At 42.0% G+C, this 23,289-nt stretch overlaps 1 protein-coding gene across 14 annotated transcripts in view; it reads left to right on the plus strand.

The window, feature by feature from the left end:
* COL19A1 (collagen type XIX alpha 1 chain) overlaps positions 1 to 23,289 on the plus strand; it is a 404,037-nt gene that overhangs the window by 168,898 nt on the left and 211,850 nt on the right. For all 14 annotated transcript variants that reach the window (XR_008314075.1, XM_053286727.1, XM_053286726.1 and 11 more), the window contains one exon: positions 13,708 to 13,761. Coding sequence is in view for 13 of the 14 variants with exons in the window: in XM_053286727.1 (XP_053142702.1) it covers positions 13,708 to 13,761 (54 nt within the window). In the remaining variant the exon portion in view is untranslated. The remainder of the gene's footprint in view (positions 1 to 13,707; positions 13,762 to 23,289) is intronic.

Consider the following 23,289-nt stretch of genomic DNA (forward strand, 5'->3'; position numbering starts at 1 on the left):
ATTTATATAGTGTTGTAAACTGGTACCCATCAAAATACAAGGATAATTATAGAATTTAGACCTAGAAGTGTCCTTAATTGCCATGTTGTCTATCCACTGGTCCTGAATGAGAACTAAAGCAGGTGCTTATCTAACTGTCTTTAAAATCTTCCACTTATATGGAGACTCAGGGTGTCCTTTCACACCTGATGCATAGAGTTAACAGACTGTGTAAAACAGGCTTTTTGTAGTACCTTGCTTTTGCGTGTAGCAGCCATCTTCTCTACTGTATAGTCCCTTAGCTCTGCCTGAAGGAGAGGAGTGGCAGTCATTTTGAGAGCTGCTTTTATTTAGTGGCACAGCATACTTTCCCATCAATGACTGGTTCCTCTTCCTGTTTTATGAGTGTCTGCCTTTGTTGTTATCAATACAGGAGAACCCTGTTATATGCAGGGGTTCCATTCTATGTGGGGTGGAGATAGTGAATCTGTGAATAACAGGGCATTAAAGTGAATGAAAATTGGGGGGTTAGGTTCCTGCACTGCCCCAAATCATCCCCCAAATGGCCCAAATAAAGTGTCCTACCATGCTCCATGCTGCAAGGAGTCTGAAGATGCACCCTAAGAGTAGAAAATCAGCTGAAAATAGCTTTTTGCCCCCTTTTCTGAAGAAATGAGCCATAAAATGGCCCATGCAGTTGAAATTGCATTTCCGGCCACCCCCCGGTTTGCCGATACATGGGTTTAACCTTTTTTTGCTGCCCTCCGCATATACTGAGGTCAGGTGTCCATTACCCAACCATGGATACGCCAAGCTGCGGGTGCTGGACCCGTGATTAATGAGGTTCTCTTGTATGCTTCCTGCTTTTCCTGAATTTGCTGTTCATGACTCCCACACTACATTGGGACCTAGATGGGACCAATGACTTGAAAGACTGGAAAATCTATTTCTTGTGATAAAGGAAAATGACCCCACCACCCAAGCAGGCAATGCTGTTACATTTTGCAGGCAGTTAAATTCACCAGATTTTCAAAACATTACCTGATCCTGAAGATGATGATGAAGAAAAAGCAAAGCTAGCACTCACCAAGTATTTTGAGTTCTGCAGAAACATAGACTTTGAGCAGTACATGTTCTGGCAAGCACATCAGAAGGAAGGAGAAAATACTGATGCGTATCACACCTGTCTTCATCATCTTGCACTGTCCTGTGCATTCACAAACACACACAATGAGATAAGGACACAGATAATATAAGCTTGATCCTCAAGCTTTGGCAACAAATTCTGCATGAACCCCAGATGACCCGCACCATAAAATTGGACACTGCTCAAGCAAATGAAGTATCTGAACCAACATGCCCCTCTGTTCAAGGCAGCCATGCCCCACATATGGAAATGGTACAAAAGCTTCAGAGAAACCCCAGTTGCAAGCAGCTAACACTTTCCTGAGCTACCCATCCATCTTGGACCAAGAAGCGTGTGCCTGAGCAGATGGCCCAACAATGTTCTTACTACTGTGGTTGATCTTACCCCACAAAGATGTTTGCCCTGCCAGGGGCACAGCTTGCCATGCCTTTGGGAAAAAGAACCACTATGCAAGAGTATGCAGGTCCTAACAGATTACCTCGTGTCCTCACAGGCAGGGTCATGGGCACATAAATGCTTTTATTATTTATTTGATTGATTGATTGATTTCTATACCACCCTTCCAAAAATGGCTCAGGGAGGTTTACACAGAGAAATAACAAACAAATAAGATGGAACCCTGACCCCAAAGTTCTCACAATCTAAAAAGAAACATAAGATATACACCAGCAACAGTCACTGGAGGGATGCTGTGCTGGGGGTGGATAGGGCCAGTTACTCTCCCCCTGCTAAATAAAGAGAATCGCCATGTTAAAAGGTGCCTCTTTGCCAAGTTAGCAGGAGTTAACTTTTCAGGCTGATCTTCCAGAGGAAGGTAACTTATACATTTATACTGTCTGTTCTCCAGCCCCACCTGCTTCTGGCCATAAGGGTCATCACTATGTTTTAATAGAAGGAGACAAGTTTGTGTTTTAATTGATACAGGTGTAACTATAAATGTGATGACCCAGTGTGGGCCATCATAAATTGATGGAAATCATTATCAAGGATAAAATTATAAAGCACATAGAAGAACAGGCCCTGCCAGGGAAGAACCAGCATGGCTTTTGCAAAGGTAAATCTTGCCTCACTAACCTTTTGGAGTTATTTGAGAGTGTCAATAGGTGTGTGGATAAAGGTGATCCAGTTGACAGAGTATACCAAAAAGCTTTCGACAAAGTTCCTCATCAAATACTCTTGAGAAAACTTAGCAGTCATGGGATAAGGGAGCAAGTACATGGTAGATTGGTAACTGGTTGAAGGACAGGAAACAGAGGGTAGGTATAAATGGAGAATTTTCACAGTGGAGGGAATTGGGGTCCCCCAGGGATCTGTACTGGGACCAGTTTTTTTCCCCTCATTTATTCATAAATGATCTAGAAGTTGGGGTAAGCAGTGAAGTGGCCAAATTTGCAGATGACACCAAGCTATTTAGTGTAGTGAAATCCAAAAGAGATTGTGAGGGGCTCCAAAAGGATCTGTCCAAACTGGGGGAGTGGGTGACACATAATGGCAAATGCAGTTCAGTGTTAGCAAGTGTAAGGTTTTGCATATTGGGGCAAAAAAACCCAGCTTATATGCTGCTGGGATCTGAGCTGTCAGTGACTGACTTAGGAGATGGATCTTGGGGTTGTGGTGGACAGCTCATTGAAAGTGTCAACTCAATGTGCAGCAGCTGTGAAAAAGGCCAATTCTATGCTAGGGATCATTAGGAAGGGGACTGAAAATAAAACAGCTAATATTATAATGCTCTTATACAAAACTATGGTGCAGCCACACCTGGTGTACTGCATACAATTCTGGTCACAACACCTAAAGAAGGACATTGTAGAACTGGAAAAGTTGCAGAAGAGGGCAATCAAGATGATCAGGGGCCTAGAGCACCTTCCTTATGAGGCAAGGCTACAACACCTGGGACTTTTTAGTTTAGAAAAAAGACAACTGCAGGGAGACATGATAGAGGTCTGTAAAATCATGCATGGAGTGGAGAAAGTGGATAGAGAGAATTTTTTCTCCCTCTCACATAACACTATAACAAGGAGTTATCCCATGAAATTGATTGCCAAGAAACTAGGACCAGCAAAAGGAAGTACTTTTTCACACAGTGCATGATTAATCTATGGAATTCTCTGCCATGGGATGTGGTGATGGCCACTAGCTTGCATCACTTTAAAAGAGGCTTAGACAAATTCATGGAGGACAGGTCTATAAATGGCTACTAGTCTGGTGGCTATAGGCCACCTCCAGCTTCAGAGGCAAGATGCTTCTGAATACCATTTGCAGGGGAGTAACAGCAGGAGAGAGGGCATACCCTTAGCTCCTGCCTGTGGGCTTCTAATGGCATCTGGTGGACCACTGGGCAAAACAGGATGTTGGATTAGTTGGGCTTTGGGCCTCATCCAGCATTGGTGGTGTTATTTGACTATGATGCACTTCCTCAGAAATTGCTGCTGTTGCACTCAACCATGAAAATGTACCCCTATGCAACTCCAGTTCCATTGCCTCTGGGTGGCATGTTCCATGCACATTTGATCTTCCAGGACACATCTGTTATACATCCCATGTATGTTACGCTTAGTGGTGTTAGCTTGATCACAAATGACATGGCCAACGTCTTGGGACTCATCACAATGCTCCAGACTATACTCCCTGATTCACTTTCTTTAAACCTCCACCAGTATGAGCACATGTTTCAAGGTATCGGAAAGTTGAAAAGGAAGCAAATAAAACTTCACATTGATGAAACTGTTCAACCAGTTGCCCTGCCACTCAGACATATTCCTTTCCATTAGGAAAATGGTTGAAGAAGAGTTGAGACACGTAGAGGAACTTGGTATCATTGAGTGCTTGGATGGCCCTACCCCACGGGTCTCCCCCATAGTTGTTGCCCCCAAACTGAAACAGCTGGGCCAAATCAGGATATGTGTGGATATGCACCTCCCCAATCTAGCTATCAAGTACAAGAGACACATTACTCCCACTGTGGATGACATCACTGCTGATCTTAATGGAACCAATTATTTGGTCATTGATGGTAAATAAATGAGTTAATGGAACCAAGTTTTTCTCCAAGCTTGATCTTACTGCAGGTTACCATCAACCTGAAATCCACCCCAATTCCAGATATACCATGACATTTTCAACTCATGTGGGCTTTCACCACTACAAATGCCTCAGGTTTGGTATTTGTTCTTCTGCTGAAATATTTCAGAATACCATTCGTATTCTAGCTGGACTCCCAGGTGTGCTCAATGTCAGTGATGATGTTTTGGTGTTTGGCACCACAGAAGAGGTGCATGACTCTCATCTTACTGTAATCTTACAGTGACTGTAGGAGGAGAATCTGACTCTTAACCAGAGCAAATGTGATTTTTTTTTAAAAAAAACCCACTTTGGAGTGCTTTGGATATTCTGTATGTTTTCAAAAGACTGTATCTTTGCTGATCCCCAAAAAGTAATGGCAATACACAATGCTGATGAACCCACTACTCCCACTGAAATTTATAGCCTTTGGGGCCTTTCAATTTATTGTGGCAGATTCATTCTGCGGCTTGCCACATTTTCCTAGCCTCTCAGGGATCTTAACCATAAAAATCAACCATGGGAATGGCTGGCTGAACATCAAACTGCTTTCACAGAGCTCAAGAATGCCTTTGCAAGTGATTTTATCATGTCATACTTTGACCCCAACAAATGGACTGAACTTTTGGTGGACACTAGCCCTGATGGCCTGGGTGCAGTCCTCACACAAGTAGATCAACATGGCCATATTTCTACCATAGTGTGTGCGAGTAAAGCTCATTCACTCACAGAACAACCGAATTCTCAAGCAGGAGCCACTTGCAATTGTCTGGGCATGTTCTCATTTTCACTTCTACATTTATGGCTGTGCCTTCACAATCATAACTGATCACAAGCCTCTGGAACCTCTGGAAAATTGATTGCCAAGAAATTAGGACCAACAAAGGGAAGTACTTTTTCACACAGTGCATGATTAATCTATGGAATTCTCTGCCATGGATGTGGTGAGTGATGGCCACTAGCTTGGATCGCTTGCAGCGTTGATTTTTGTGATCTCCCCAATGGTGGGCATCTGTTGGTTATCACTGATAATTATAGCCATTTTCCAGAGGTGGAAATGCTTACCAGCACTCTAGCTAATACTGCAAACCCCCAATTGGATAAGATTTTCTCTTCCTATGGCATACCAGCTGTTTTCAAAAGTGACAATGGACTGCCTTTTCAGAGCTCCCAGTTTGCTCCATTTGCAGGCTATCTAGGCTTCAAACATCGAAAAATTCACACTGTACTGGCCACAGGCCAACGGTGAAGTTGAGAGGTTCACAAGGACCTCAAGAAAGTGATCTAGATTGCCACAGCAGAGGGTGCCAATCTGAAACAAGAATTATTTCATTTCCTCCACAGCTACAGGTCCACTCCCCACTGCTCTGCTGGTGTAGCACCAGCTACCATTATGTTTGGCAGACAGGTTCAGGCAAAACTGACTCGACACTCCATGGCACTTTTCAAATTAGACCCTGCAACGGGGTCACGTCTGATCTCAGAAGTGTCCTTTCACACTTCCTGCATTGTGACACCGCAGTCCCTACACAGACAGCAGAGTGCCATTCACATTGCCAATACCTTGTCTTGAATTAAATCACTGCGATATAGAGCTAGGACATTGTATATCTGGTGTAAGGAAGTTGCTGTTTTTTCGGGTTGTTAGTTGCTGCTTTTTACGTTTTCAATGTGACTTGCCTGAATGGAGGCATTTTGCTGCTGTTGAGCAGCTAGTCTGGAAAGCGCCATTATCGGGACACTGTTTTACATCAATGTGATAAACATGCAAAGAGAATGATGAAACAGTACACTGATCAATGCAGGTGAGCCACTGTACTACCATTGAAAGTTGGTGACATGGTTCTAATGAAAATCATTCAGCCTTGGAACAAACTGTCACTGCCCTTTTATCCTGCAGCATATCAAATAGTGCAGATAAAAGGTAACATGATTACAGCCCAGCAGGGTAATCATAAAGTCACAAGAAATGTATTTCACTTCAAACCAGTGCAGAGCACACACCAGGCTTCACTCTCACATGACAATGACTCCATGCCCAGTGACAATGTCATCCCATCCAGCTCTCCTGATCCACCAGTGTCTGCAGCCCTATGTGATCCTAAGCTGTGCTATTCACGTTACCCAAAAAGGATCAATTGTTGAGCTCCAAACCATTTACAGGACTATACTACATAGCAGTAGCTGGTCACGAATCTGTGGACCAACTTTTGATCCGTGCTCTTGTTTTATGTGTATAATTTTATGTTGCAAATTTTGTTAGTATTTTGACGTGACTATTATTTTATTTGGGGGTGGCGGAGGAGGGATGTGGTGTTTTTGGTTAATCTATTCCTTGATCCAGGCCAGCTTTTGAATGGTGCTTTAGTTACTTTTATTTCATCCCTGGAGTAGAGGCAGGAGTAACAAACAAACAGCAGCAAGAGTACTGAAGGCAGACTGCACTTGCCTCTCTGTAAATAATATTTGTTTGTTTTATTTTAATATATTAGTACCTATTTATATAATAATATATCATAATATCTATTTCAATAAACCATTAATATTCCTGGTTCTACTCCACTGCTTTGTCCTTGCATACCACAATTCTTTCGTCTGAATTCTACAGAAGCATGTTACCATTTGCTGGACCTTTCATGGGTCTATTGAACTTGCCTTCTCTTTGCACCAATTTGCCAACTGGGCCTGATTTATTAATGTATTGAGAATATTTATATCCAACCTTTCTAGTTCAAAATTTTATCACTCATTTAACATCTCTGAGGGATAATTTGCATAACTCTTGCTTTTTCTTTTCAACCACTGCAGCTCCCTGCTCAAAGCAAACAAGTTATTTGCCTTGAGAAGAGCTTGCGGCTTTGTAAAGCATGGCAAACCAACTTAATGAGGGTTGAGCAGCATTATATAAAATTATAGCTTCAGTTCATGGTGAATATGTCAGATGATCCATTCAACATGGCCACATCAGCAAAAAAAAAAAAAAAGGCCATTTCTGTGAGTCAGCTGATTGTTACCACCAGCCATTATTTCAAATGTTTGATAACAGTATTGGAATGTAATGGTAAAGGATAAAAAGGCACACTGCTCTTTGAAGTATTAACTGTGGTATGGAGAAGGTGAAGAACAGGCTGGTTTTGTTTGCGGAGTTAAGGAAGCCATGAAGACTTCAAGGGAAGAATGCATTGCATTCACTGGGCTTCTAAAGATTGCTTCCTTATTCTTTGTTCTTTGCTTTTTCTTTCTCCCTTCTTGTCCCATGTGAATCTTTCTCTTTCTCTTTCCTCTAGCACACTGGTATCACTTCCCTGTGAGTTCCTAAGTGGCAGGCCTTTCCCTCAGCATCAGAGCTAAGGGGAAATCCCAAAATAACTGTGATTCCACAACATTTCTGAAACATGACTTTGAATGCTTCAGAGCTAGACAAAGAGCTGCTAGTAACATTTAATAAACTTCCAGCTCACACAAAATGGAGCTTATTATAGTGGTTGGTGCAAAATCTGAAGGAAAATTGCCCAGCCATCTAGGCAAAGCAACATATTACACAGAGAAGTGGGATGGTAACAGATCCACCTGCATTTCTGCAGAGATTTAAAAAAAAACCAAACACCTGTGGTGCTGCGAAGGTGGGTCTGTTCTGCTCCTACCAACTCCTGTGCAATTGCAAGTTGCAATGATACTTCCTTTTGGAATAATGGAAGTATTGTCATAATCTGTGAATGTGCAGTAGTAGAAGCAGGACAAATTTGCCCCTGCAGCAGCATGGGTATGTTTTGGGGTTTCTTTAAATCCCCACTGCAGTGCTGGTGGTCTGTTACTGTCCTAATTTCTTTATGTCTTGGTATGTAAGTCAGGTTTTCCCAGTATTGAGAATTCATAGAATAGATTGTAAGGTATTCATGCATTCCAATACTACTAGCTGGGCCGGGCACAGAGCATCTGCATCTCTGCCACCCGGCCCGCTTCTCCCGGCCTGCTTCTCCCCCCCCCACCGGCTTGCGTTTTCGGGCTGGCAGGCCAGCCGGAAAGCCGGCCTGCTTCCTCCTGCCCACCCACCAATTTCCAGCAGCCAGCCAGCCGCCTGCTCCCAGCCCACCCACCCGACGTTGCCTTTTTCTCCTTACTCTGCTGCTTTCTGGCCAGCTGGCCACTTCACTCCCCCCACATGCCGCTTTCTGGCTTATTCTCTCCCCACCCACCCACCTGGCCAACTGGGCTTTCTGCTTTCCGGCCGGCCGCTTCTCACCCGCCTGCCCAGCTGGTGGCCCCTCAATCTCCCACCAGCCACCCCTGCCTTCTCCACCTGCCAGTGGCTTTGTTTTCCCAGCCAGCCAGCCATTGGCCAGCCTCCACTAACTCCTGGCCTGCTGGTTGGCTGCTGCCATTTTCTCCCCCCTCCCGTCCCCATCACTATTCAGTAGCTCTCCAAACTCTCACAAGAGCTGCCATACATGGAATTAGCTATGGGTATGTTTAAGAGTATTAATTATATAGATATTGGTAGACTGTATCTTGGTTTATCCCTCCTAATTGGGCAAAGAGGAAAAAAAGTTGACTCTCATAATTAGCAGGGGGGCCTTGACTATCCCCATTCAAGCCATCATTGCATCCTTACCAGTAGATGTTGCTCATTTCGTGTATGTGTATGTTTTAGATTAGTCCCTTTAGGATAGGAAATCATCTTTTCATTTCTTTGCTATGTAAACTTGTTTGAGAATGTGGTATTGTTGAAAAGGTGTATAAAATATTCTAAATAAATAAATATCCTGGCTGATGCAACTGGGATCCGGTAGGCTGTACTATGGTACAGACCAAGTGCAATTCCACTGAAACACACATATGATGAATCTTTATATACCACTTTTCAACAAAAGTTCCCAAAGCAGTTTGCATAGATATAAACAAATAAACAAAATGTCTCCCTGTCCTCAAAGGGTTCACAATCTAAAAAAGAAACGTAAGACAGACACCAGCAACAGCCACTGGAGGGGTGCTGTGCTGGGGTTGGTAAGGGCCAGTTTCTCTCCCCCTGGTAAATAAAGAGAATTGCCACTTTTAAAAAGTGCCTTTTTGCTCAGGTAGCAGGCCACTATATAGTTTGATGGCTCTCTGATGACTAAAATGCTTTTAGGATTCTAAATAGAGGAGTTCTCCTGTCTCTTGGGTTTATTTACACAGTCCTGAAAAAACCACAGGGAATAATGTTGAAGTTGTTATCTTGAGATGATAGCCTTTGGAGCCATTCACATGACCTACCGGGTGGGCAGAGGGAAGGCTTTCTAAACCTTGCCTTTCCCTCTAGACGATAGTTAGTTACTCAGTGGGAGAGCGAAGTACACTCCCACACAATCAGCTCTGCTCTGTGCAACGTGGAGCAGGGCAGATTGATATGAGGTCAGACTTGTCCCAGCCTCCGTGAATCTCACAATGCAGTGTGCAACAAGTGTGATGTATTGGGGGATTCCCCCAGGAGACAGGTGATCTAGGTGCCTGACTTGTTCTGCTGAGGCTAAACATAGCTCCAGTGAACACATGAGCAAGTTAGCTCAGGTTAAGGGAGCGCTCACTCCCTTAACCTCAGCTAACACCCAAGCTTGAAAGCAGGGCTAGGCAGCGTTGCCCCGCCAGGATCGGGCCCAGTTCCAGCAGTTCTCATGTGCAGCCTAACCCGGGCTGGGCGTCCCTAGCTGGGTCAGTCTGCATGTAAGAACAGTCTCTTTCTCTACAAGAATGAAGGATTTCAAGATGGTTTCCAGCCACAACTCCTTGTTTGACTGCCTTGAGTCTCTCATGAAATATTTGTTTTCCTATGAAAGCCCCACAGAGACAACATCAGCATGGTGAGCCAAGAGCCCTTAAATCTTTCCACATCAAGCTCTCTGATTTGAACTCATTACAGAATGAGGATAGCCCTTGTATAATGTCAACAAATCAAATACTGAAGAACATTGAAGGGCTGTGGACTCACAGCAAGACTGAGTGTAAACAAGCCCCTCCCCCTCCTGCTAGTTCTCTATCCTTTTAGGTGCTCAGAATGGCTTCTCTGGTGGTGTTGTGATGCATTTGCCTCATAGTTCTGCTCTTTCAAATAAGTTAAGCAGAAGTGCCTCCCCATGTGTGTGCGCGCACGCACACACACACTCTCACACAGAATTTACCACCAAGATTAAATGATGATTATTAATATTTCTTCATATTAAGATAATATGAAAGAAACATAGAATATCGGTTTGAATTATTTGTTTTGGGGTTGGTTGGTTTGGTCATCTGTAAAAGACGATGGGTGGCTTCACGCACAATGCAGCAAGTAAGATTTTTGTGAACTGCTAGTTCCTGGAGTCCATATGCAAGCCTGACTTCCAGTGTTGGGAAGGCTATGCCGACATCAGACATGTCATCTGATCCCATCAGTGTCGGCATATTCTATCCTATTTGTGATTCCAAACCCAACGCCTGTAACAAACTTAAAATCTAGGTTATAGATGCGGTGTTCCAGTCCACAAGTTGGGTTGAATATTCCAACATTGGTGGGTTTAGATGACATGCCCAGTGTTGGCATAAGCCCTCTGACACCAGAAATCAGGCTTGCACATGTGGTTCGCAGGAACCTTATTTGCCATATTATGTGTGAAGCCACCCAATTATTATCCTTGATGAAGAATTCCATGATTGTCTGTAATGTATGATACCATTTAACATGCATCTCTGTGATTCTTAGTTTATTTGTCTTCAGGAAGCTTTAATAAATTCATTTTTCAAAACTTAACATTTTATTGCTAGATCAAACATCTATACTGTTATCACTGGAGGAAGCTTTGAATCAGGATTGTGTATCACAAATTATTTTACTTGACTGCTTTGTAGGAAACAGAATTAAATAGATGAAATAACGAATAGGCTCAGCTCTGTCAACTGCCTGTCAGACAAGTTTCGGCGGAGAGCTGTTTTTGTTCTCTAGTAGATATGAAAGGTTAGTTTTTAGTACACCGTGTTCCCCTTTCTTTGCAGGAATGACATTTACTCTCACTACCTAGCAGACCTAAATTTTTAGCTCCATGTCTGCCCTTAATTTGACCTACATAGAGCAAGCCATATATTATTGTGTATAGAAAGCACCACTTCTGGAATGCCAGTGGCATTACAAGGACCACCTGTATATAAGTCAAATTGCCACTTCAAATGTGGCTTGGTAGAAAGTAAACTCTCAGTAATTGCTAGAGGCTTCTCATTTACACACGACAATGTCCACAATGAAGAACGGGAATAATCAACAACATGGCTATTAATAATGCATAATGTTCTCCTTGGGCATATGTTTTTACATAGCTGAGGAAACATCAGTTTTTCCCCAAACCATTATAAAATAGTGAAGGCTTAAGAACATGCCAGGGCTGATGTGCACTTGGTTGGTTAGCTAGCTGTATTCCTGCTATTGATGAAGGGGTTGTTTGTAATCTAAAGATACGGACTCACATGATGCGCAGGGCAATGCTGGTGTTCCTGATTGGCTGGCACTGTTGGATTGTTGTAGTTTTTAAGGGAGGTGCAAATAATTTCACTGCAGGGGCTTAGTCACAACATGGCAATAACTGCTTTAAAATATCAAGGGGTCAAGCCAGCCCCAACAGTGTTGCACAAAAGCACAGTTGCACAGCTACTTAAAACAACATGCCCACACTTGTGCAGCCCACACTTGTGCAGCTTTAATGGAAACAATGTAAGTAGTGCTGTGCAAGTGCGGACATACTTTAAGTACTTGTGTAACACCACAGGGGCTGGCTTTCCTCTGCACAGCAACGCCAGCCAATCAAGAACACCAGCACTGACTTGCACATCATGTGAGCTGATAATCTCAGAGTCTAATTTACAGTTACATGCAAACGTGTGCAATGAAGGCTGACAGTCCATTTCTTTGCTGCAAAGCAATTTGGAGAGGGGGCCATTTGAAATGGAGAAGCAGAAGGAAGGATGGGCTTCGTGTGCACACCACTAGTTCTCTGAAAATCCCACTCACAATTTCCAGTCACTGCTCAGAAGAACTCTGAACCTGGAACGGGTAAAGGATAATTAGGGAGCAGAAGCTTAATTAATAATCACACAATTAATTAATTAAGAAGCTTAATTAATAATCACACAATTAATAAATGCATGCTTCAGCTGCTTCTTAGCCTCTTCACAATACTTCAAAGAATTTCCATTCAAATACTATAGTGCAAAAAGGAGTCCACAGACCACAGAGTTTTGTGGTCTTTGTTTTTCAGAGAGGTGCAAATAATTTCACTGCGGGGGTGGGGGGTTAGCCATAATATGGGAATGACCTCTTTTAAGAAACCAAGGCAGATTTGTATTTCCATGGCGGGAGAAAGGATGATTTCAAATAATGAATTAAAATGGAACTGAAATTGTTCACAAAATGGTAGATTTTCAGAGCAATTGGAAACAGAACCAAATAGGGTGATTCCCGTTCTGTTTTTCCATTCAGGGGTGAAACTTCAGTTGAATGGGGGGAGGGCACAAATGTCCCTAGGCCCCTGAGGGAGGTGGTCTGACTGGTTGGGTCACAGGTTACTCTTTCATGCCTCTCTCAAAAAGAAAATGGTGGTGGTGGTGGTGAGGTTTCACCTTTTGTCTCAGGGGCTGCTCCAGCCTTGCTATGCCTCTGTTTCCATTTGTTCCTTAGGAACCCAATGCTGAAAAAATGGGTATGAATGAAGTTTGTTTTCCGAAGCTCATTTGTTACCTATTCATTCTCAGGGGAGTTGAATTTAAAAAATATTTCTTTTTCTGTTATTTGCCACTGTCTGTTTCAGTGACAGCAAGAGCTGAAATATACAGCTGCTTCACGATGTGCATCATCTTGAATATTCAAAGCTGCCCCAGGATGTAACTTCATCCCCAGGCATTTTGGGTTAATATTTCTTTTTCATTACAATGGCTTTTTTTAACCCACACTGTAGCAGATGGCACTGTGTTATAGGTATTCAAGATGGTGCCATGAGGAGATGACTGTGCACTATAGCTCATGCCACCACTGACACAAGTGAGAGTGAAATTAAAATGAATTAGGCTTCCTAAATGAACTGAGACCCTCCAAATTGGTCTCCAAGGGTTGGCACAGTGCAAAGCAAGACATAGAAGCTCTGAAAACAAATGGTGCTCCAAATTGATTTATAAACACTCTTAATAATATGAGCAGAAACTGCTGGGGTAACGAGGTCATGAAGGAGGCGAACAATTACATATAAATATATATGTAAATATATAAATGATAGAAAAGCAAGGATGTATGTCAGCTATAATTCTTTTGCTCCTGAAATTTTATCTATCCACAGCTGTGAAACTACCACCCACCAAGCAAATTTGGGTGTACATGTGGTGTCACTGGATGTTGACCACAGTAGTTTATCTGTGCAAGTACAGATTATACTGGAAATGGATGTTAATATTTTAGATGTTTTCATATATTTTTTCTCCATTTAGATGTGTTTCCCCAGAAAGTTAAAACAAATGCTGGTTTTTCCTAGGGTGAAAATGGAGACAAAGGAGAACAAGGAACAGATGGCATACCTGGAAGAGATGTGAGTTGATTATTAGTTGTCTGTTCTCTGATGTATAATGTAACTACTACTTGTGTTATAAAACAGGTGATGATACTTGGGAGTGCTAGTTGTAAACTGCAATCCAGTACTTGCACAGCTTGATCAGTATCTTGGGGAAGTGCCAGGAAAGATGCAATACTTCATTGGCTCTTTGACCATGGCGGCATCTTCTCCAGAAAGAAACACATTATCCTTAACCTGGATTCTGTTAGGTTCTCAAGCCCAAATCCTAGACAAAGACACAACATATCTCCCCCATATGTGCTAGAATTTCCTACCTTCCTTCCTGTTGATATCCCACCAAATAAAAGATATTTGTAGCAGCTTAAAGACAGAATGCTTTTATTTAGATAGATTAGAAAGAAAGGTGGATAAATCTGGTTGAAAGCTAAGCGATATAGTTTATCAAGGCACCTTTGGCAGCTTAAAAAGGTGTAAAGAGAAAACAATTATAAGCAGTCATGGAGAGTTATTTTTCTCCATGACTGCTTATTGTCGTGTCTTCTCTTTACTCATTTTTAGTCTGTCCTAGGTGCCTTGGTAAGCTTAGGTTTCATTCAGATTTATTTGGATTATTACAGTCTTACAGTTATGACAATGTATTAATATACATTAATAAGCACTGTTTTTTTAAAAAAATGTTGAGCTTCTGGTAAAGATATAAATACTGATTCATGCTTTACCAAAAGGACAAATTAGAGGTAAGATCCATATTAAACTGTAAATAATTATACCATGAGATAGCGGAGTAAAACTTGGGCAGCTGATGTGAAAAAACTGAACTTTTTGAGACTAGTGAAGGGAGCCATGAAAGATGATAACTGAAGCAGCAACTTTTATATTTGAGATGGAAAACATGGTTCCTGATGGTTTGGCACATCAAAGAATATGATGGAAGCAGAAGTTTCTGTTTAAAATTGTAGGTTCTCATGCTGCATTTCATATTTGGGCTCTGAGTACAAAACAGAAGTGTGCTCCCTTGAGTTGAGAAGAGTGCACACAAATAAAAACAATGTATTTCTTTCTAAACTCCATGGCAGCAGAAGCCTACTGCTGTCCTGTGTTTTAAATAGCCATGTATTTAAATATTCCTATCTTTATACATGTGCATCCTTCTCAAATGATGCACTAGGTGTGCATTTTGTACTCACATATCTGCCCAAGCACAAAATATAAAACCACCTTAAATGTTACTATTTCACTTAGTCTTCAAGCACCTGCTGGGCACACAAAAAAGAGTTCCGTGGATGAGCTGCGTTGTTCTAAGAGCTTTTCTGACACAAAAAACCCCTCAGTTATTTTATGATGTGAGGCATTATCAAGTCTGAAATCCCAACTAGGGCAAAGATGCCTGGAATTTAAGGGGAATGTGATCATGTCCATTAACATCTGTCTCCGACCTACTTTTAACATTAGTTTTTTTGTTTTTTTTACACATCCAATGCTAGTTTCATGACTCTGGGCTGATCTTAGAAAGTCTCTACACAAGGAGATGGACTGCCTGGGATAGCAGCCTTGTTAATTTTTTTCTTTTATCACATCAAGAATGGTCTCCCCCGCCCGCTTCTATTCTTTAAAATGCTATCCCTTCATTCCTATACAAGTATATTAAGATGGTTGTTCAATTTATAGTGAAAGGTGGGAGATATGCTCATTTCTTGGAGAAAATAGTGCAAAGGCTAACTGGGGCATAAAGGAGGTCTAAGAAAAGTGCCTTTTAAAGAGGTGCTTTAGCACTAAGTGAGGAAAGACTGCAACAGCAACAAAGGTAAAGCCAAGCGGGAAATGACAATCTTTCTGCACAGAAAAATATAATCTGCTGAGTTAAGAACATCAATGCAACCAGGATGTACACTTGAACTGAGAGCATACCTAGCCATTTCCCCATTCCTTTCTATTTACATCTAAGTATATAGCCCACTGTTCCGCCATACATCTCTCAAAGTGTATTACCAAAAAAAAAAAAAAATCCCCCAAAATATATAGAACATTATATGACAATTTTAAAAGGGGGAAAAAAGATTAAAACAACATCTAAGAAACTTACTTCAGTTTCCACCTTACACAAAGATCAACCCTCAAGAATTCAAAAGACCTTTGGGGTGAGAAACTGGTCTTGTTGCGACCATGAATTGTCCCCTTTGCTAAGCAGGGTTCACCTTGGTTTTCATTTGGATGGGTGACTACATGTGAGCTGTACAATTCAGTATAATACAGTACAAGTGGTGCCACCACTTGGAAATACCTCAATTGAATGGTATTGTAGCAAGACTGATACAATACAGTGGTACACAATTCAAGTGCCACCTGTGGAAAAACACTTCTTTGTAGTGGCAGGTAGCAGAAAAGTGTCTCTCTACAAATCTAGCTGTTAGCTCACACAAATGCTATGTAAGAAGCAACCTTATGGTTTCAACTGTGATTGCTATTGATTACATTGATTTTATTAGAAATGGTTAAGAAACAAATTGATATTTCTCAGCATTAGCAATGGGACTGATAAGAGTCTGGCACACACATACCTCCAAAGTACTATAGAATGTCATTGATCAGAATACTCTCTTGAGTCACAATTCAGTTTGTATCAATATGGATAGTTTCAAGTTCTTAAGGTATCTTGCAGGAGCAGATTCAAAAGTATTAATATTGCAAATTTGCCCTCAGTTCAGATGGGATGCAAATATAATTTGCAGATATGAGTGTATCTGTTGCCATAGCATGTGCACACATGCACACACAAACACAAGCTTTGTAATTTAGACTTCATCTAGACCAGCAGAACTGCCACATGAGCTCCAAAGCTTGCGCTTAGTAGGTCGACCTCCATTTTGGGGAAGTGAGGCTGTCACATAGGCAGAGGCTTGTGCTTTGAGTTTTGAGCCTGGGAAAAGCAGAGACTACACACAGCACTACTGCCAGCCTGGCAAGTAAGGGGCAGTCGGAGATTCCAATGGATCATACCTGGCAGTGCTGACTCGCCCATTCCGTTTCTCTGACCCCCAATAAGAAGTTAATAATATACCTACTAATAATATACCTCTCCTTTCTCTCAGAACAAACCCAAACCACCTTGCTGCTACCCAGTTATTGTATTACAGTATACTCTTTTATACTCTTTTGCTGCTGGAAGCAGTATGGGCTGGATGAGGGAAAATAAACTGAAGCTGAATCCAGATAAGACAGAGGTACTAGATCTGCCTGTTCTAGATGGGGTCATACTTCCCCAAAAGGAACAGGTTCGCAGTCTGGGAGTACTTCTGGATTCACACCTCTTCCTGGTTTCTCAGGTTGAGGCGGTGGCCAGGGGTGCTTTCTGTCAGCTCCAGCTGATACGCCAGCTGCGCCTGTTTCTCGAGATCAACCACCTCAAAACAGTGGTACATTTGTTGGTAACCTCCAGACTTGACTATTGTAATGCGCTCTACGTGGGGCTGCCTTTGTATGTAGTCTGGAAACTTCAGTTGGTTCAGAACGCGGCAGCCAGGTTGGTCTCTGGGTCATCTCAGAGAGACCATGTTACTCCTTTACTGATGGAACATAGGAACATAGGAAACTGCCATATACTGAGTCAGACCATTGGTCTATCTAGCTCAGTATTGTCTTCACAGACTGGCAGCAGCTTCTCCAAGGTTGCAGGCAGTAATCACTCTCAGCCCTATCTTGGAGAAGCCAGGGAGGGAACTTGAAACCTTCTGCTCTTCCCAGAGCGGATTCATCCCCTGAGGGGAATATCTTGCAGAGTTCCACTGGCTGCAAATAGGTTTCTGGACAAAATACAAAGTGCTAGTATAACTTACAAAGCCCTAAATGGCTTAGCCCCTGGGTATTTAAGAGAGCATCTTCTTAATTACAAACCCCAACGCCCATTGAGGTCATCTGAGGAGGTCCGTCTCCAGTTACCACCAACTCGTTTGGTGGCTACACAGAGACGGGCCTTCTCAGTCGCTGCCCCAAGATTGTGGAATGCGCTCCCTGCTGAGATACGATCCTCCCCATCTCTGGCAATTTTCAAAAAACACCTGAAAACCCATCTTTTCACCCAAGCTTTCTCAGTTTCCTAATATTTTGGGGTTTTAATTTCTGGTTATTTTTAAATTGTTAAATTGTTTTTAAGTTTTTGTATATGTTTTTAACTGGTTTTATGTTATTGTAAACCACCCAGAGATAAAAGTTTGGGGCGGTATAAAAATTTGATTGATAAATAAATAAATAAATAATCTTCTTTCTTTTGAAAAGTTCTGGCCTCTCAACTCTTTGCCACTCTGGGTACTCTATGGTGAGATTTCACTATTTGAACCTGATCACTCTTGCTGGTTTGGTGCCCTATCCAACCTTAGCACAGTACCTCCAGTGACTGTTGCTGGTGTCTACCTTATGTTTCTTTTTAGTTTGTGAGCCCTTTGGGGACAGGGATCCATCTTATTTATTTATTATTTCCCTGTGTAAACTGCCCTGAGCCATTTTTGGAAGGGTGGTATAGAAATCAATCAATCAATCAATCAAATTAATAAATCTGGGCCTGCTTTGCTGGATGGATACAACCGATTGAAGTTGACTGCAGAAGCGAAGAGTTCTCCTAGCAGCTGAGTGATTCCCCACAAATCAGTTTTGGTATCCCACCCCCAGACATGCAACTACGTGCACATGTAACAGGCATGGACCCAAGCAAGCATGGTAACATATCAGGATCAGTTGCTTCCATTTTTCAGGGCTTTCAGGGGGCCTATGCAGGCTCCTTTCCTCCTGTGGGGGAAAAATAGTATTATTAATATCAGGGATTTCTATAAATGGCTTGAGAGATAATGCTTTGATGCACTATTAAAAAAAACTTCCCTGTTTCTGTTAAATATAGGAATAGTTATTTTCAAAAGCATACATTAAAATGTTTATTTTTAAAAACCTAGAAAAATGGTAACATTAATTAGATGTCACCTGAACAAGTTAAAAAAAATGGGAGCAGCAACACAAGTGGTATTCATAATAAATATTTATGAAGTTGGTTTAATTTAAAATGATAGCTCCTGACTGATGTGGCATGTGTCTCCAGTGTACTGAATGATAAAGTGGAAAGATGCGCATGGGGAGTGAACAGACAGACTCTTATAAACAAACCTAGTTCCAAATGAAACTAACTAAATTATACAGCAAATGCAATCCATCTGAGACCAGAGTAAACTTCTGAGGATGAACTCTCATTATGCCTGGATGATGACCCCAGATTAATTCTTTCATGTAGCATGGATGAAAAGTTTCTACAGTCACAAAGCATGATGGGCAGCAGAAGATGATAGTCAAAGCAAGATCTTGATTATAGCCTGAAATCCATGAGTACGCCCAAAATGCATATAATTTATAGATTTGGAAACCTGCTGAATCTGATTTGACAATTTGGGACAGCACAGATGCATTCTTAGCTATTTTATAATCAAACTAGTGTAGCGTAGGAGGCTTAGTAGTTCTGAGATTATGCAGATTTGATGAGCACACGTTGTTTACAAACTGGAGCCAATATAACGCTTTCTGATTGCTTGGTCATGTGCTTCAACCTATATTTATATACAGAAAGGGCTTGGAGGAAACCAACAAAAAGCAAGTGTGTGTAGCTAGAGTTGATCAGGAATGAAGGCCTTGCAGTTCTATCCAAGTGGAGTATGGAAATGGAACACAGTTTGTACTTTTTCTCATCTGAAGAGTGTCTGCAAACTACCATGTAGCCTCCACCCTGCTTCCTAGAGTTGAACCAGACTCTGTTCTGAAGAGAAGAATTCACAAGTAGCCATTGGCGGATTAATGGAGAGGCAGTAGAGGCGACTGCCTATGGCGGCAAAATTCCCCCAGCGTCCAATTTTTTTCATTGAAAAAAACTTTTAAAAATGTTTAAAACTGCCACCACGTGTGTGCAGAAAGGCCCAAAACAGGGCAACTGCAGTCATTTGGGAGGTGGGCAGGCTTGGGTTAGGAGGGGTATCGCCGCTCTCTCCATGCTGCGTGCCCACAAATCTGTCTTGCCTACCCCAGCCTGCCGCCATAATTTGGGAGGAGGGCTGGCGGGTACGAGGGAGCTCTCGCCCTGTGCTTTTGCATGGCAGTTTTAAACACTTAAAAATTGATATAAACTCTTCTCTCCTTCCTCCCTTGCTGGTGGGGCAGCAAATCTTTGGCTGCTGCTGCTATACTTCATGGTGGTATTTAGAGAGCTGAGCAAGAAGGTTCTTACCCCAGTGTCTACACACAGATGAAAAACTGAGCTGAAGGGAGGGGGCTGAAAAACCACTTCTTTTTACCTAGAATTCTAGATGTTTCTGTGCTGAATAGAAGCAAAAAGGACCAGGAACATACTTGTTTTCATAAATACAAAACATCTTCTGCCTTTCATCTGAATTTGCTTGGTTTAAGGGTATGTAGTGATAACAGAAAGAATAGATTCGAGTGCTAACAAAAGGTAATGGTTTAGAAAATGCACTGTTTATTATATCTACTTAAGACATTTATAACTTGCCTCTCCATAGTCTGAGTTAGTATGGAACAATGTTTAAAACAATAACATTCCAAAACAAGAAAATGCAATAAAACGTAAACATAAGGACAGTTCACATTATCAAAATTAAAGTAGGAGAAGCCTCCTACCCTAATTTGGTAGCTGTGCAGACTCCCATTTGCCAATCACCTTGTATTCTATCTAGTAATATTTTACGCTTTGTTAATTTGTTACATTTTGTTTGGGAAATTTGTCCCGGGGGGATCCTGGAGAGAATATGGGAGGTGGTGTCAGAAAGAGAAGGGAAGGAGAAGGAGAAAATGGAGATGTTTCTGAATAAAGTCTTAGTTAGAACAGCATAAGACTACTTCATATTTACAAGGGAAGCAGTCCTAAAACACACTGGTCCATTAAAACCAAGACTCCCTCCTACCCAGTATCTATTCTTAGATGCTGAAAGAGATAGGAGGAAAAGTCCTCTGACCTAGCTGCTGCTCCTTATCACACAGGCACAATTGGCGCTTCCAACCTTGGTTTTAATAGACAAGTGGTCAGTAAAGGGAAGTGCACACAGCTTCCAAATGAAGATCGGAGGTTTCTCCAGAGGCGTATCTAGGGAAAATAGCGCCTAGGGCAAACACTGAAATTGCGCCCCCTGTCCAAACATCTGACACCCATCTTTCAGATAACTTTGCCATAATATCAACTGAAAAATACAAGTCAAGCTCATTAATCTTTTAATATTTCAAAAACTATTTAGCAGTGGAAGTAGCCAGACCAAAAAATGCTGGAAAACTACAAATTTCAGTATGATGGGGCTCCTGAAATACCCAAATACTATGTGGAGGTGTACTTGGAAAACTAAACAGAAGTGCCTGTCTAATTCTCTACTATGCATTGTAGCATCACTATTACATAAGTTTTAAAATTAAATGGAGAACTAGACTTTTCCCAGATACTCTGAAAATCATTAAAGGATATGCAGAGTAAACTGTGTCACTGCTTGGAATATATTCTAGTATTTCAGAAAGACAGTTAAAATGAGAGAGAGCAAGAAACTCCCAGTGGGCCTTAATACTAAGGATTTCACACTGATTCAAAGACAAACTCACCATTAATAGCCATATTATTAAGACATCACATTTAACTCACTTATCACAAGAGCAAAGTAAGAGCAAATGAATACAATCCTAGCTCATAAGCTTCAGCTCAGTATTCACAAGCCCTGATTCTTTGTACATAGTGCCAATCTGAATATGTGTACAGTGTCTTAGATTATATTAATTTTTTTAAAAAAAAATACCTGTAGCCCCTTCAGGGGGCTTTCTAAAGGCCCCAGGGGGGTCTGCAAAGGTTCCCCCTCCCTCCGCTGGCCTCTAGGGCCTTGCAGGGACCATTTGAGCATGTGTTGTGGCTATTTTTACAAATAATCTTTTTTTAAAAAAAAAAGGTAGCTGAAAACACAATGGCCACCGCGCATGCTCAAATGGCCACTGCAAGGCCTTGCATGGCCCAGGGCCTCACAGAGGCCATTTGAGCATGCATGGTGGCCATTTTGTTTTCAGTAGCCTTTTTTAAAAAATCTTTTAATTTTACAAAATGACGCCCCACCTTCAAGTGGCGCCCAGGGAACGTGCCCTGCCTGCCCCACCCTACATATGCCCCTGGGTTTCTCCTACCCTGGTTATGATCATGTGAACTGTCCCATTATGTTTTATATTATATGCTCTCTATGTAATCTCATGAGATTTGAAATGGAGACGTATGATAGTTACCTTAGAAGGGGGAAGGCTTCATAGAGTTCTAAAATTATCTTAATGAATAGCTGGAATGATTCCAGCATTTTGTGAGGCACAATGTTTGCTTGTCATTACTGATAAGGACAGACCTCTCATTTGGAAGGCATCCTGTTTGAAAAATTTCTCCACTTTCATGCTTTTGGGGAATCTAAATCTGGAAGTATACACATGTAGATTCAAATGAGGGAAAATTCTAGAGTTTAGCGACAGAAGCAGCCAAATATTAGAGTTCTGGCCCTGCTGGCTGGTTCAGATAATGCACCAGAGACTGGTTCTTGGTTCTTAATCCTAACCACCACAATTGCACCAGAAGCTCCTGGCTCTTTCTTTGAAAGTTGCTTGGCAGAGGCCCTCACATTTTTGGCTGGTTGGCAAGAAGGCCACACGGATTATTTTGTTCAAGTGCCCTTATCAGTATTTCTCTCCCTTTGTGGGTTGAAGAACATACCATACTCCCACACAAGAGAGGAAAGACCCCTTCTTCTCTCCAGTCCAGTCTCTGAAGGCCTTGAACATGATCTCTGATGTTAAGCAGATTACTTTTATCTCAGACTGCAAAGCTCAGGGTGATTCTTTCAGCAAGGAACTGCACTAAGAGGCAATGGCAGTGCCCTGCCTTCCCATCCACGAACTTCATCTGCCCCGAAGCTGCAGACTGGTTTTATTATTGCTGCTATGCCTTAGCATTATCCCTGCTGCTATGAAAATGAGTGGGACTCATGATCAACAGTATTGTATCTTGCCATTTCAGAGGCACAGCGTGGTGATGTATTGCCCTAAATGCAGATTGCAAGATAGGCTATGGTCCCCACTACCGTTGCAGAGCCTCATACTAGGCCCAGTGTCCATCAGGCTTCAAATAGCTAAAGCTCCTGCACTGCTGTATTACCAGCAGTGATATCCTTGACATCAAGGGAGCTTATCCACTTGGAGTTCTTGCCGCAGAGGAGAATGAGCTGTCAATTTTGACTCAGCGTTGAAGGAGTCTTCCAACTTTGCTAAGAAAGAACTGCCACAGTAGGCCACCAAAAATCCACCCACCCTGACCAGAAGATCTTCTCTTTTATTTTAAGCAGCTGCTGAGGTTGTTAAGCTCATGAGGCTTCTTCCATAGAGTCAGACTCCATATACCAGATTATTGACTCCTCTGCTGCCACTGTATGAAAGGGCTCCTAGGAAATGCCAGCTCAGTTCAAGCGACTTCTAAGCAACAGCAGGCAATGGGCTTTA

The sequence above is a fragment of the Hemicordylus capensis genome, chromosome 1 (assembly GCF_027244095.1).
Source record: "Hemicordylus capensis ecotype Gifberg chromosome 1, rHemCap1.1.pri, whole genome shotgun sequence".
In the NCBI taxonomy this organism is placed as follows: Eukaryota; Metazoa; Chordata; class Lepidosauria; order Squamata; family Cordylidae; genus Hemicordylus; species Hemicordylus capensis.